The sequence below is a fragment of the Tachypleus tridentatus genome, chromosome 10, assembly GCF_004210375.1.
Source record: "Tachypleus tridentatus isolate NWPU-2018 chromosome 10, ASM421037v1, whole genome shotgun sequence".
NCBI classification, from domain to species: Eukaryota; Metazoa; Arthropoda; class Merostomata; order Xiphosura; family Limulidae; genus Tachypleus; species Tachypleus tridentatus.
In genome coordinates, this window is record NC_134834.1 from 164,858,035 (window position 1) to 164,875,445 (window position 17,411).

The 17,411-nt window shown below is 34.1% G+C and overlaps 1 protein-coding gene across 1 annotated transcript in view; it reads right to left on the reverse strand.

Annotated features, from left to right (window-relative positions):
- The window catches only part of LOC143230839 (LIM/homeobox protein Awh-like), a 76,955-nt gene extending 60,365 nt beyond the window's left edge, over positions 1–16,590 (reverse strand). The window contains exon 1 of the mRNA XM_076465058.1: positions 16,362–16,590. Within this exon, the coding sequence (XP_076321173.1) occupies positions 16,362–16,430 (69 nt within the window). The 5' untranslated portion in view covers positions 16,431–16,590. The remainder of the gene's footprint in view (positions 1–16,361) is intronic.
- Between the last annotated feature and the right edge of the window lie 821 nt (positions 16,591–17,411).

Genomic DNA, 17,411 nt, shown 5'->3' on the forward strand with positions numbered 1-17,411 from the left:
ACTCCTCACAGTTCGCTGACGATGTGGCAGTGTGGAAACGTACACCAACACCACCAATAGTGGCCACAAACATACAACCACAATTAAGTATAAGTAAATGTTCTCAAAAATATAGAATCAAAATAAACTGGTAAAAATAGTGGAGCTACGGCAGATAATATCATAAAAATATATAAAACGTAAATTAGGCTTGTCATTGACTATGCAGCTCCTGCATGGATAAATGTAAGTAAAAAACAACTTCTAACAATACGAAATACATTACTCACAACAGCTTATAAAGTACCAAGAACTACATCATCTGAATTCATGCATAAATACGCACACATGGTAACAATAGCAGATAGACTCCTATATGGTACAATAAACTATTTTGACAAAAATTGGAGAAAAAATGAACTAGTAAGTGAACTTGACAGGTACTCTATACATGATGAGGATAGACTAGACCTAAACACCTTTCCTCAGTTGATATATATTTTCTAAACAAATAAATTAAAAAGATAAAAAAGGCCACCTATAAACTAAATTCCACAATAGTTTAGGGGTTAACTAATAAACATTGAAAGGGATTTATGTAAATGCTTTATAATTAATACCTAACTGATAAAAGTGCAAATAGTTATGGAACTATAAAGAGAAATGATTTATTTGCACCAAGTGTATGTGTAGATAGTACATGGACATTGCCCTGAAAGGGGTCTGAGTAAGTGTGGGTTACTCGGGCACTCGTGTACAATATATAAATACACTTTACAGTTGCAAGACAAAAATGTAAATGAAGGAGGAAGAGGTTGACGAAACTTGACCCTTCTGGGTATATAAACATCAATACCCAAATACCTATAAGAGAAAGAGCGAACTTACTTCGAAAATCTTCGTCATCTGTGGAGAACAGCAGATGAATCAAGATTCAACAACACATATTTGTTATTTCTGCAAGTTTTCAAGTTCGAATTCGTATTTTGGATATATTTGCATGTACTAGGTTATTTTACTAATAGTCCCTGCTTTTAATTTGAATTTTCGTTTGATTTACTTTGTTTCGTTATAATTGTATGATGAGCACTAATTTTAAAGAGTTGATACACCAACGTCTTTATTCGACTTTTTTCAACAGTAAGTCCAAGGTATTCAGTAAAATGGAAACATACAACAAACCTGTTGCCATTTTCAAGAAACGTTTAGCTTTAGGAACGGTTTATACCTTACGTACCTATATTTTAAATTATGTTGTCACTTATAATTTCGGAGCTATAGCTGATAACAGAACCATGGGAGAGAGAACTTAAAAGTATCAGTGGCCTAAAGAATTAGTGCATTTTGGGGCAAAATATCACTGCTCATGCTCACCGTGTAAGAATATTTTTACTTAAACATCTTAACATTGCGTTTTGGGGCAATATATCACTGATTATGCTCATTGTTGTCAGCATATTATCACTTAAATACGTTTTGTTGTGTTTTCGGGTAAAATATCACTGCTTATGCTCAACGTATAAGAATATTAGTATTTAAATGTGTTTACATTATGTTGTTTTTATGACAAATTTCTTTAGTCTCATGTCAATAGTTTTAGAATGAAACGCAGATTTGAATGTTGTTTGAAATCGAATAAAATTTGAAGTATCGCGATGTTCTTAAGTTCATTTTACCCCCTTCCCCACAAGCAAATTAACGATTATAAAAAAAAATAGGTAAGACCTACCTAAGAATTTTACTAGTGAACATCCAACTGTAATTCAGAAAAGCTGAGCAGAGGAAGGGCAGGCAGACAGTAGCACCGCCACCTATGTAATAACACTTATGCAAATAATGGGATTAACTGTTAGAACTATAATACCGAATACGTTTTCAGCTTTAGAGGCAAGGCCTTCCTAGCTTTTAAATGAATTATCAGTTTCTGCCATGCAATGAAAGTAATCTACTTGTATGACTGTCTGATCCCTTCTGGAACTATCGTTAATAAATATGGCCAAAATAATAGCTATTTATATAGAACCTAGCTCCTAAGGTGTTTATAGTACACTAAGTTGTACCTCCGTTTATGTTTTCATGTTTTTCGATCCAGGAGTGACATAAAATCTGAACACACACTTTAACTAATTGCTGCTACTTGACACAGATAGCTATTTTGAATTATTTTTCATTCTAGTCACTTAAGACACTTTTGCAGTAGAAATGAAGACATTTTAGTTCTATAAAATTAAAGACGTTGTACATATAAACTGAAAATAAATCAGTTACACCTGTCACATAGTTAACATGGAGCTTTTTAATGTATTCGTTTCTTATCATCTAGGACAAACAAATAAGAGAAATCTGCACTCCTGGTTTAACCTATGAACCCTTGCCATATAATATTCCCTCTGTCAGTTAACCTTCTATAATTTAATGCACAATTATGAAAATTAGTGTATAATTTTAAATTTAAGTTTACCATTCACTATAGGACATTGTAGTTACCACTAGTATTTTATAAAACCTTTCCAGTTACTGCTAAAATCTCCTAAGACTTTTCTCTTTCAGTATTCTCGTTGTTTTGTTGGGCCTTGATGACCATACATGAAGGTGAACTTTTTATGGTTGCCAATTTGATATTCACATGGGAAAGTAAATTAATCATCAACTCTGAAATGTTTTCTGATTGGTAGAGCAAGAAAGAGCAATCTTGTAGGTGTTTTTTTTACCGTCATAGAAGACGGATGTTTGTTTGTTTTTTTATAATTTTCGCCCACAATTACAAAAGGCCATCTATACTTATGCATAGCCGTCTCTACTTTTGAAGGTTTTAGACAGATTGAAGGCGGCTGGTTAGCATTGCTAACTAAATCTTTCCTAGTGAGATTTTACCAGCTTATAACGGCTACAAAGAGTTTCATATTGTACAGTTATGGATAAGTATTGAAAATGTTTTGAAAAACTACAAAGTAGAACAGTTCAAAAATTTATAATGTAATCTGTTGTATTCTTCGTGTTTAAAGTTGGCTTTTCACTCTCTAGGCACAACCTTCACACTTAGTAACGACACCAAGACGCAAGTTAACCTCACATCCAAATCCCAATTAAATAAAGTTTATGCGAGGTTTATGAATCTGACTCTCGAATTATTTATTTGTTTCCGTCTCTAGTTGTGTCCCACTGTTTCAACCCTACCTGGCCCTTTACCTTTATCTGCAGTTTACCTACCATCCAAATTTTTCGATTCACCATTTCCTGCACTATAGTAATCTTTCTATGTTTTATCTTGTTAACACACAACACCGTAGTTCTCCCATCTTGTTGCTTTTTTTCCTTTTTAAAATACCAAACATGAGATAGTAATATAAAAGCCAGAAAACAAAATTAAGTGTTCATCGTATTGGAAATGTGTTAAAAGATCATAATTAAACGGCAGTAGCCCCAACGCTCTGTATGATAATCGGGCGTGGCTTATTTTTTTAGCGTGACCGAACTATAAATTCTGCTTGCTGCAGACACACGCTTCGTGTTTCGTACGTATCATAAGAGTGATATCAAATCGCACTAGTTCATCAAGAAATAGCAGTCCAAGAGTTGGCGGTGGGTGCGATAACTAACTGCCTTCACCTTATTTTATCTGTTCAAAGCAAAACAAACCTAATAGTCTACTTTTATCTGTAATGTGTTATCGTTCTTTATTTCAAATAAATCTTTGTCTCTCTCTAACGTCAGTGTAAATTTGTCAATAACGGGGTTAGCTGTGTATATCTCTGAAATATCTTGAAAATAATAGTTATATTCCTTACTGTCCTTTTAAAAACAACATCAACTAGAAATAGCTTTAGAAAGTGTAGAAGTCCTTTATATTAAGTTTATTAATGCATGTCTTTATAACTTTAAAATAATTCCAAATTTAGTGCATGTTATGTTTCCTTGAGATAATCTGCTTTTTTTTTTTTTATCAGTGGACACAAAAGATAGCTTAATGTGGCTTTGGCCACTGTTTTGTTTTGTTTTCGTATTGTCAAGTATATAGAATATAAGACAAATGTTCCCACATGTGTATCTTACATTAATTTCATATGCTGGTATTTTAAAACATATAAATGTGTTTCTGAACTCTGATCTTGAATAAACTGTTTAATGAAACAGCTGCATACGCGAAGTTCTTAATAACTTACTAATTTATATTCTGTTCATTACCTCTCTCCTCGTCGCACCAAACATGCTCACCCTTTCAGCCGTGAGGGCGTTATAGTGTTTCAGTCAATCCCACTATTCGTTGGTAAAATAGTAGCCCAAGAGTTGGCGGTGGGTGGTGATGACTAGCTGCCTTCCATCTAGTCTTACACTGCTAAATTAGGGACGGCTAGCGCAGATAGCCCTCGTGTAGCTGTGCGCGAAATTCAAAAACAAAACGAACGCTACCTTTCAGATTCACAAATTGCATCATATTGAGTAATTTTACACTTTTGCATGTTAAAACACTCAGTCAGTGAACTATTACATTTTTTACCTTAAATACGTAACAAACCTCATCGATAATTAGCAAGATTAGCTGCAGCATTGATGATGTTGTTGTATATATTGTTTTCTTGTGATTCACATCCTATTATAGACCTTGTAACTCAAAACAAACTTTGTACACAAAAAGTTGGGAAAACACGTTTTTTAAAATATAAAATAACCTATAGTGTATAGGATTTCAATACTTAGTACAGACTTTTTAACCTGAAGATGATCTAGAAAGGTCGAAACGTTGTTCTCTCCTTATCAATAAAAGTGTTAATACCCATACCAGCTGTGTCGATACTTATTGGAATCTAACCTCGGTTTTTAGCATTGTATGTCCGTAAACTGTCGCACTGGATGATCTAGTATAGACATATCAACAAATGTGTTTTAAGGCAAACTTTTCGCTGCAGAGCTCTATGGACGAGGGTAAACATAATATTAACACAGGAAAACAAACATTTTTTCCACAGTACGTAGAATGTTGTCAATGTCACAGTACCAGATTGATTGATGTAGATCAAACTCTTACGACAAACAAACTCCACATATTTACACAAACATCCATTTAAGATGTGTCTGCATTTTCAGTAAATAAATAATAGTATACGAATATTTAGGCGTTTACCGTTCTAAATAATTCAATTCTGCATTGAAATATTTAAAGAAAATTTTATTATACAGTGAGAAAGAGAAATGCACTGATTGTACGTTACGTTATATGCTTTGTTTATCAGTAAAAACGAGATACAACATCACAGAGAACTAGAAATATCACCATAGTTTCTCCTAAAAGTATAAAAATATTTATATAATGAAAAAATCCTCATCAAAGGTTTAAGCAAGAATTGGTTTTTGTTTTAGTTTCTGTTTTACATTAAAACGCCTGTTTTCTTCTTGCCAACTATCCACTTGATTAGTTGTATTATCGTTTGGCAACAGATTATAATTCAACAGAAAAACGCTTGAATGAATGCTTCACCAATGTAGCAAGTAACATTTTACAATGATATTTTGTTGGTATAACCAGTAACGTTTCGCATTGATGTTCTGTCAGTACAACCAGTAACGTTTCTCAGTAGGTTCTGTCAATATAACCAGTAACATTTTTCGGTGAATTATCTGTCACTATATCCAACTGTTATATTAGTTATATCCACGAATATACATAATTACATCTTATAGAAAATGCTATGTTAATATAACTACATCGTACAAAGAATGTTCCATCAGTACAGTTATTTGTGTTTTACTGCCATATTCAATAAATATAACCATCTTCATTTTACATCTTCAAACAATATGACCAAAATAATTATATGAAGCCTATTCATGAGAATACTCAACCACATCTTAAAAATAATGTTCCTTCAGTACAACCAACTACATCTTATATTTTATTATGTTTCACCACAAAAGCTAAAAATCTTATAATTACATTACTATGACGGAACTGAACCAAAGAGGTAATTTATTATTAAAGTCTTTAAATATATCGTTAAATATAGCCAATCAGATGTGAGAAGTTACTTCACTCCTGGAAGTTAACCAATTACAATAGACAATATATTCCCTTTATATGGTCAGTTACAACTTGTATAGTATCATTCGTTAAATATATATATATATACAAATGTATACTTATGCATTTTATGGTCTATTCCAAAGCATGACTTCTAAATAAAACTTTTGAGTCATATTGAATATGTTCCGACAGTATAATCTGTTACACATTACGAGAGACTTTTAAACAATTTATCTGTTAACAGTTGCTACACTGTTTAAATCAGAATATTGAAATGCATTAAAAAACTGGACATCCATGAACTAGCGGTATGGAGAAAACCAACGACTACCAACCGCTGACCACGTGGAACCTGAATTTGTGCTCCCCACTGCGGACGACAAATAGCGGACGATATCCTTCGGGCTCTCTTTCTCACGACAACATTTTCCCTTTGTAGACATCTGACATGACTTAAGTTCGACAAAATAGGCGCTTTGAGTTTTTTGGGGGCAGTAATTTATATAAACAGGGTCAAAAATGCTAACGCTGTGAAAGTTGTGCGGTGATTGATGAAGTATCCCGGTGGTGCCCGGCCTCGCCGCCGTGACGGCAGCAGACTCGTCCAGGTAAAGGCGGTGTAAGTAGTGGGAACTAACAAAAACTCTCCCCCGTCATCAAACACAAGCACTGCTTCACGTGGTAAATGATGTACAACAAATCAAGCACATGGTTTGCGGTTAGCAACTTCAGAGAAGGTCGGATGTATTGAAGTGTATAAACGTATAACTGTTGTCACTGTTCACAGTTCATACCTTTCATTAGAGCGTTACTTCTAAGCAGACGTCACTCGGTCGGTCGTGCTTGAGTACCTGCGTACGCGCTCTTCTCTACTGCGGCTTATCTGCCGGGCGTGATGGAAGGTCTTGGGGTATTCATTCACTGACCGATGAATGCTTCTCACCCCGTCAATAACTGCCACACTTAACTTTTGAACTTCGCAATATAGACATTTAAAAGTAAAATTTTTATATTCATAATATGTGTTAGCGTAGAATGGACTTGTCAGTTAACACGCACAAAATCCCGTCAACATCACAACACAGACCCTCTCTTAGCAACAAGTATAATAGTCAGACGTGTTTGATTGACTGATTGAAGCTCAGCAGATAGCCCGATGTGGCTTTGCTATAAGAAAACACTGATTGAAGTTAAACACAGAGCATCACCATAGACTATATACGCTCTGCCCACCACGGGTACCGAAACTCGGATTATGGCGTTGTAAATCTGCAGGCATAGCGCTGTGTCGCTGGGGGATATTCAGATGTGGCGTTTTTAAACGTCTGAACGAAACAACGTTGCGAAAGGAATGGCTATGTCAGTGTTTTTTCACGTAAACGACAGAATTTTAAAATAGTTTCTCTAAACTTGTCCTTCCAGTTAACAGTTCTGTGAATGTGTCAGTTTTATGTGTTGAGCTTTGTCGATCATTCTTCTTTGGTGCTAAGGTCTGCGTAAAATTAATTTGTTTCAAATTGCGAAAATCTGAAAAAGCTAAAGGTATTCTAGGATCTCGTGAAGTAGAAGAACTCGAAAGAATTTACAGCGGAAACTAATATGTAAGGCAATCTGACCTGGACATTTTTGCACCAAATATGCGAGAAATGTGCATTTTTCATCTTAAATGTTCTAATCATTCATAAACGTTACATCCCATGTTGTAACTTATTCTAACACCTCCTCTGCCCTTTTTGACCATCGTCGCCTCTTCGACTAATCAATCATCGTCACCGTCACCAGGGGGCACTGCAGAGGTCAGTTTGCAGTAGCGAAATCGTGAGATATGGTCTCGACAATGATAAATTAGAACCATAGGAGGTTGTCGAGGTGGAAGGCCTAGCCTGTCCTAACCCCCCGCTCACTACATTTAAATAGGATATTTGATCCTACCAAGTCTGATCTCGCTTACACATGTTGCTTACAGTTACGGACACAAAACTCCTTTATATCCCCTGAAGAGACCTCTAACGACGACCTCTCCACAGAAAACACCTCGTCTACATGCTCAGTTGAACTCTTAATAAATTGGTTGTCTTTCTGAAAATGGTAAAGTGATTCTAGATACAGTTTTGACAGGCTTTTCTGCAAGAACCACCATTTGAAGGAGTAATAAGCACAAAGTCTGAAAAGAGGGGCGTTTAGTCAGGTCGCAGATCTGACGACATGATTTCTTAACAACTACGCAACGACGCAAAGCGCAGAGTGAAAAACAAAACACACTTTAATTTCCAAGAGCTGATTAAATCTTGCGAAATAAAAATAGAAATCCATACGATACAGCTGCAAGTTAAAAGATATCCAAACGATACGGCTTTGTATAGGCTCTTTCAAAGAAGTTACATTTTCTCATGTGAACTGTAATACATTATTTATTGTTAGATTATAACGTTGTGAAAAAATGTGAAGAATTTTTTTCTCACTTATTAAGATCTACTAAAAGGTTTAATTTCACAAATTTTGGTTTGTATTGTATATGTAATTTAGTGTGTAATTTTAAACGAAATTGCAAATCAGAATTGGATTTTCCACACTTTATACATATATACACACATAGAAAAACGGATCCTAAAGTGATCTAATAACAGAAGGAAAAAAGTAAAATTGTATTTTTTAATGTTGCTTTCTCATTTTATTCTAGTTTCAGCATCTCTAGTCTCGACACTCAAGTTTTCGTTCATAAACTTAACGTGCTTTATTCATTTCTACAGGAATTCATATTTTGAACTGAACAATGTTATAAGGGTACTTGGATTTAAAAAAGGATGTAGTTGTCCCTAATTTTGAAATATTGATCAAAGAAATGACAGCCAGCTAGCTCCTCCACAAAAACTTTATCTGCCTTTGAACTGAATACTAGAATGAACTGTCACTCTTATAATTCACATATATCTAAAATTCTGGAGCATGTTCAGTGGTGTCATGCAGTGAGCTGCGAACCTTACGATCCGCAGCTCGGCACGTCAGACTCTGCTTTATAGTTATATTTCTGCTTAGTCTTTTATTGTTATAGTACACATTCTTGTGTTTTCGACAAGCAACTTTTCATTTCTGTTTAAAATGTTTGATCTAAATGTTATCCTAATTTTTATAATGTACCATTAAAACCTTCAGCTAGTGACTGTTTTACTTCAGATTATCTTGTAATAAATGCTGTCACTAAACTAATTTTTTTATAATACACTATTAAACGCCTTCAACTGGTTATTGTTTTTGGTTTATGCCTCCTTGTATCAAACGTTGTCAATAATTTGTAAGATACATCGTTAAATACCCAGCTGACAACTGTTTTGGGTTTAGTTAAGATTAATATATTAATATATTAAACGTAATTTTTTCTAAATCAATTAAGACTCTAATAATATAAATCAAACGCTGTCATTAATTTTTGAAACGTTTATCAAATATAAAGCAGCATTAAACCAGAAACGACCCTAATAAATCATGTACTGTTTCTATTCATATTGTTTTGACGACTTTCAACTGTTTCAGTAACATCGAAACCAACGACCATAAAATTTGATCTTGCAGAGGCTTATGGTTCTAGTAAGTAAAGCATAAGATTAGTTGATTAAATTTTATATGAATATACGTATGTGTCATAAATACTGTTAAAATAATTGTTTTGTCCCTAGTTTAGTATTTGAAATGAGATAAAAGGTAGTAAAAAATCCCTCAGAAATATACTTTATACAATATAAGTCTGTAAGACACGATACTTGTGAAACGTAAGTTCTGGTTTTCATTAGTTGATTAGTTTATAACACACAACATAATTAAATGTTCTTTTAACAGAATAGATGACAAATCAAAAATATACTGAAATAAATGTAGAATATTAATTCATGTTGAACATGTAACCAATTAACATATTGCTCCTACTTACAAACTGGTCGCAATACTAAGAAAATACACGTGTAGCATAGAAATGTATAAACCACCAGGAATACATCCTGAGCATTTTAAACGTGATTCAACTTAACTTCTTTGGAAGCAAGCTTACAAACTACTTAGATATTCTAGAGACAAAAATGTTATTAATTATTTGCCTTGAAAATTACCACATTTACCATATACTCATGCGGGTAACCGGCTCGAGGTTGTAAGAAATCAAAAAGTGTAAATCTGTTAAAAGTTAATTTTAACCATGTCAGACGATTAGGTTTTTATTTGAGTGATAATTGAACAATATTTTATTATTAGGTCATATAAACGAAATGATCAAGATTCAATTCTATTTTATTAAACAACTGATTTTTTTTATCCTGTTGTTAGTGCTCTGTTATGTATAGTCATCCCATCCGTCCCATAAAAAATAAATCTTTCAGGCCTGTCACGTTTCTTCGACGTTATGTAATAGTATACGAGTCAAAAATTCGAGGAAAAATTATAATTAACTTTGTATACATGATAAAATGTAGATTAGGCTTAACTTCTAAATATTCCTTAACGTACTTTCGCTCAGACCTTGATAAAATGGATACCTGTTTAACATGAAGGGTAAATAAACAGTGGGTTTTTTGGTATCTTCAATAACTTTTTCAATTTTTCGGAATATTGATAGATTTCTCTATTCTATAAAATACTCTCACTCATAACCCTTATAACTATCTATAGAGCATCGACAGACAAAGGTAGACTTTAACAATTAGTTTTAAAAACTCAATTATACGCTTGAAATACTTATTTGAGTTTCTAATCAAGAAGCTGTACAAGATAGGATACTTCATAGAAACAGAAAGTTCTTTGTTTAATAAACAAAGAACAAAACGATGCATAAATAAGCAATATTCTGTAGTGCGATTAAGGGTTTAGATTTAATTTTGATTTGATTTGTTTGTTTGTTTTTCGCACAGAGCTACTCGAGGGCTATCTGTGCTAGCCGTCCCTAATTTAGCAGTGTAAGACTAGAGGGAAGGCGGCTAGTCATCACCACCCACCGCCAACTCTTGGGCTACTTTTTTTACCAACGAATAGTGGGATTGACCGTCACATTATAACGCCCCCACAGCTGAAATGGCGAGCATGTTTGGGGCGACCGAGATGCGAACCCGCGACCCTCAGATTACGAGTCGCACGCCTTAACACTTTTTATTTGAATTAAGCATTGGGAGTGGCTTGCTTAACACATGTTTCTAAGCAGTTCATGTACAAAGCTACTCTACTGTCTTTGTTATAGAATTTCTAACAACATGTAAATCACATGGAAAATGTATGCAAAGGAAAGTGTCGTTGGTATTGCAATAAACATTACCAATTTTCGACGGAGACATTGCACGTTACACATAAAAAATATTAATTTTTAAACAACTTATGGTTAGTTGTTTTACACCGTAAGTGTTAAACATGTGACTGTTTAAAAACAAGTAAAAAACTTGAGGGTTAATTTTCTTTATTACACCCATGCATAACAACGTACTGAAGCACTATGACCGATGTACATTCTGTGGCAAAACTTCATGTTAAAAGAAGGGGCAGTTGAAATATGTATAGTGTATGATTAATCTCCCAGGTTTAGTAAGGACACAACGCCAATACCAACGACGTGCTCAACAGAAAGAAAGTTATGACTCAAGGAAAACTGAAAGATAACGTTAAACCAGAATATATTAACGATTATTTCAAAATTTCCTCATTTATTCGTGCTATATGTTTTGATAGTTTCTAAAGTCATACCTTATAGGGAATAAACGAAATTAATGAAGTAAACTGTAATTACGCGAAGCCTAATATAAATATAGTGTATTTAGAAATAGACGAGCATTTCCGAAACGTCCGTGGAAAGTGATTAAATAGAATATCTTAGTACGTGGTTTCCAAGCAATATTTTCTTTCTGATAATGAAACTATTCTTTTGTCGAAACCAGATTTTTATCGTAATAATACCTCAGAATTATCAGAGTCACCACCAACTAGCAACAATCTTTTGATGAATCTGTTTAAAAATCAGCTGTCCAGTAGAACTTCGAAGAGATTTTGTAGCTGGTGTTTAGTTAGTCCGTCATTCTTGTAGCTGGTGTTTTGTACTTAGTTAGTCCGTCATTCTTGTAGCTGGTGTTTTGTATTTAGTTAGTCCGTCAATCTAGGTTTTTAACCAAAATCTTAAGAGATAACCCCAGGAGTTTTAATGAACTCTACCTGAGGGTTACAACGAGGATCGTACAAGCTAACCCAAAGGATTTTTAACGGCTCCCATTTGAGGGCTCTCAATCGTATAAGCGAACTTCAAGGAGTCTTAATGAATCCCATCTTAGACTTCAGACTAGGATCGTACACGTCAAAACCAAGGAGTTTATAATGAACCTCCGCTTGAGGGTTTTAAAAAAACTCGTGTGAGCTAATCCCATTAAGTTTTAATGTCTGCTTCCACGTGAGGATTCTAACCAGGATTATAAGTTAATCCCAAAAAGTCATAATCAATCACACGTGAGGATTCTAACCAGGATCGTGTGAGTTAACCTTCAGGGATTTCCAACATGAGGCTTCTTACCAGGATTGTGTAAGGTATTTTCCAAGAAACTGTTAGAGTTTGTCGGTTATGTATGAAAACTAATTTTAAAAACTCTTGCGAAAATTAATTAATAAGGTGAAGAAACTTATGTAGATATTTTAGAATATTTAACAACCAAGTTTCCAGTTTCAAATGATATTATTTCTGATCACATCTCCATAAACAACGAAAGATTAAACTTATCATATTATGAAGCATGAATAGTTTAAACGTTATGTGTATAGTAGTTGAATAGGTAGGTCTACTGAGGGCTTAACCCTCAAGTCATCTACCGGAATCACATATTGAGTAAATTTTTAACCTCTCAAAATATTTGTATAAGAAACTAACCCAAAACATTAGGTGACAGTACTGATTATTTTATGTAAGATATATAGAAGTCCTCAAAATTAATTTAAAATCGATAGTTACTGTGTTTAAGTTGCTTAGGTGTGAGTACTGACTGTTATCAAGATGTTTGATGAAGTCGTATATATTTTTGTAACATTTCGTCAAAATTATACAGTTGCGCCTGACATACATGCAGAACTTTTCTCAGGTAAGTATTGATATTCTCAGAAATACTTTGCTAAAAAAGAAAAGAAAATGAATACTGCACTTAGTAGAACTGTTGTTAACAAACACAGTCAAGTTTACGTATTACGTATGTTTAACACATTGGTGCAGGAAACTATGAGTTACGATGTTGTACGTTAATTAGTTTTTAACAGACGAGGTTTGTATTCCGCCTGACTTACCGTGAAGCTGGTATTCATTGAGTTATGTTCTTTAGTTTCGTTACTATTATGTATTTTAGAATACTAATGGTTATTAAGTTTTTCAGATCCACGTTTCTGTTATTTTATTATAATTATAAAATGTTCTTTAATGTTCTGTAAAAAGATTGGTAATGGTCAATTATAACAGTAAAGGTTTGCAATACAGTTCCAATACAGGTTATTCAACCATCCCAAATAAAGGGTTTTATCAGATCACTAGCTTGCCTGATCGTGTCAATGAATGCCTGGGAACAGCTACTAGCATTGTTCATTGTCAGTGAAAACGATTTCATGAACAGGTTGTACAGTTGTCACTAATAAGAACTTCATACATTTAAAAGCGTTGTTCGGAATTAAAGATAAAAGAGATTTATTTATGCAACTTCTAGGATGTTGCTCCAAAATAAATAAAATACTGGTTTGTTCATCCGGCAAATGAAAAGGTTTATATAGTCATAAGCATTGTTTTGATTTCACGATGAATGAATTTATATTATTACGAATATAGTTCAAGATTTCATGATGAAGGGGTTATACAGTTATAAATATTATTCGGATGTCACAGTCAGAGATGTTTGTTGCTGTTGATGTTGTGAAGACCTGCGCTAGCTCCTCAAAACGTCGGTTCTAAACTAGCGTAGGTGAAGGAAGTTTGCTAAACTATTCGAAATGATTCATTACACACCTCATAAAAATCGGGAAATTTAACAGAACATCAAAACTTTAATACGATATTCACTTATTGTATATTTTATTTCACAAAACTCCAACATGAATCCATAATAACACTGGATTCAGTGGAAATAGAAAAGGCAGAAATACCAAATAAGCTTTACACGTGGTAACAAAGGGTTACACAACATATGTTACTACACATACGTGGGCAGTCCATATAATCCATATATCATTACACAGAAATTCTTAAATTATTCGGCATGTTCTTAGCTGAAAGTTACGTTTTTATTGACCTAATATTCCTTTCTATACAAGAAACTTGAAACCAGTTTAATCCAAACGTTTTTATGATCATATTTAACATATTTTGTTACACAGAACTGAGTTGTTTATTTTATAAACCGGAATATCATTTGTCTTTTATATATTTGTGTTGACTAGTAAGCAAATGCAAACATCATACAAATATATTATAATATTTGTGTATGCCTGTAGATAAGAATAGTCTAATATTACATTTATTTGAAAGACGTATTGAAAAACGTTGCTAATGTATTTTACTCCGTATAAGATAAGAGACGTCTATAGTTTACTCCGGATTGAACTAATCAATCTCTGTTCGGAATTACTGCTACGATAATTCAGTATTTAAGGTATTAGAATTTTGCTCGCAATACATGGTAAAAGGATTCATATGTATGCAGCTAGTGCGTTTACACATCGTGTAAACCATTTAACAAACATTCTGACCATTAAATTGTACAGAATGTTACCAGTTACTGTGGTGGTTACTGCACTTCACTCGCATTATGCTGATTGTGGAATCGTGGCCAGTGCTTGCCAGTGAGGGCGTTGTAATGTAACGGTCAATCCCACTTAACATTACTAAAAAATGGCCGAAGATGTGGTGTTAGGTAATGTTAACAAACTCCCTCTTGTTAAGGTTACTAGAGACAGTTAGCCCAGACAACCTGGAATAGCTTTGCGCGAAATTCAACAAAGAAACACAATAAAACGTATTGATTAAAACACAAGTAGAATTAATATTTACTGATATGTCTAACATATTACTAGCCATAAAATTATCATGAAAACATGCGTAAGTTTCAGTATATTTTGTAGTCATGTTAATACATTACGATATAAAACATGCAACATGTTCATAACAAGCATTTATCATGTACCCTGGATCGGTTTCAATGAGTATAGAGCGTAGATAGCCCTCGTGTATTTTTCGCGAAATTCAAAAACAAACAAACAGTGAATATAGAACAAATATCATTCGTTAAATCTTCAGTTTAAATTCAATGTAACTGAAACTGAAGTTTTTGGGACACACAAAATAATAATGAACATAATGTGCCTCTGTTTTTTTTAAATGTTTTTACATTGTGATTTGTATGTTCTTAAATAAATCCAGGCAAGTGAATTCTGTTGAACGGATTTACTCTTCTCACTACAGACATTTATTTCGATTTTAAGAGCTGTCGAGATGTGTCTACACACGTCAATGAAAAAGGAACCAACTATTTCATATTAGAAGTAAATTATAAATAAAGCATATGCAGATAGGTAGGTATAATGGCGACATTTTTCACACGACCATTAGAAAGGAAAGGGAAAAACCTAACGTATGTTTCTTCAAACACTTAAACAGTATTATAACGTATCTATGAGATTATTCTTACCTCCCCCACGTACATACACACTCCATACGCTAAGAGTATGCATAGCAAATAACTCTTGTCTCAATTTTCTGCCTATGAATAGTTGTTTCACTAGGCAAAAACAAAAACAAAATGTGAAACTCACATCCATGGCTATATCTGGACAGAACAGCTAATTTTATTTTCTTATTAATAACTGTTCATTGTTCAATATCTTGATTGTTTTACCGTATACATTTATTACAATAATGAAACAATATATAGTCCTTATTGTAAATATAGCAGATTTGCTCCCCCTATTTCCATATTATTTGGATTATTAAAAGTTTTCGATATGTTATAGCATGGTTGATAGATTTTATATACGCCATGATAAGCCTAACCAAGAAGTTTTTAAATCATGAAAGAAAAACGGAGTGTAATGGTACGTTTTCTTTGACAGATTGTTTAGGCAGAGTATTCATGATGAAACTTTGTAGAATGGACGGCAACTGCCTGTTGTGGAGACACAAGTGCAGAGGATGACGTTTCGAAAGTCTTCCGCCTTTCGTCTTCAAAACGTCGTCCTCTACAAATAGTTGTACGTGGTTTCTAAACGGGTAGTTCCTACCATAGAACAGAATGAATCTTGGGTTAAAATTTCATATTCTGTTGTACTGATTCCTAGATTTGTTATAAATTGCGTGAATCAACGTTTGACATGGTTTACTCACCTTCATCACATTCACCGACACCTGATCAGTGGCTGTTGGCGAAAGAAGTTCCCGGTCTTCAGACAGCATAACTTGAGCCGAAGAGCCCTGCAGAAAGTCGCTTAATTAAGCCTTCAGCTTAGACAGGGGGATCTACTCCACTAAAACACGGTACACTAAATGAATTTCAAAAGTCTGCAGTCTACCATACAGGTTTACATGGAAGGTGCTGATTATACGAACAGTTAGAATTCTGGCTGGCATGTTATGGGTTTAAGTTTCACAAAGGCGCGTACAGCCGGTATCAGTGCCCGCCTCCTGCGCACGCAATCTGGCTTATTGTATGTCAATCATAGCGTAGAGGCGGAGCTAATCGCTCCTGATTCAGCCACCCGTCGATAAGCGTGATGAGGCGCGTGAACGAAATAAGGAATGGGTGTTTTCTCCAACAAACAGGAGGAGAGAAGATATGAAGACAGAGCGGTTATAATAAAATCATATAAAATAATTTTAGTTTTATCAATATTGATTTTGAAAAGCTGACATCATTATTACAGATATAAACTTTTAACCGTATTTTTCTATGAAAGTAAAATGCAAAATGTTTTTTTTTTAATACAAAAACATTCACTATACGAAATGCTTATAATCGCGATGTGTTGCAACTTTCCTGTACACTGTGAATATTGTGTTAGAAAACACAAAGTTGTGATGGACGTGACTCTGACATTACCTAAAGCCCAATTCTGCGAAAGTAAATTGATCAACAGTTTTCGGTTCTGTTTTCAAATAACTCCCACTAAAGCCTCAAGACACTGGTAAAAAAAAGAATCTCGTTTAATTAATGCCAGATTATCAACCGAAATTAAGGAGCGACACCTATTGATGAAGAAGTACCAGAACAACTCACAAAGGGAAAGACGTTTCTCAGTCCGAGTCTCATAGAAGAATCACTACTCTTGTAAATAAGTTGCTCCTCTAAACTAAACGAACAAACCGACGATGAGGGTTGTAGCACAAAAAGATAGCGAACACTCTACAGTATACACGAATCTTGCAGGGAAACGTAGG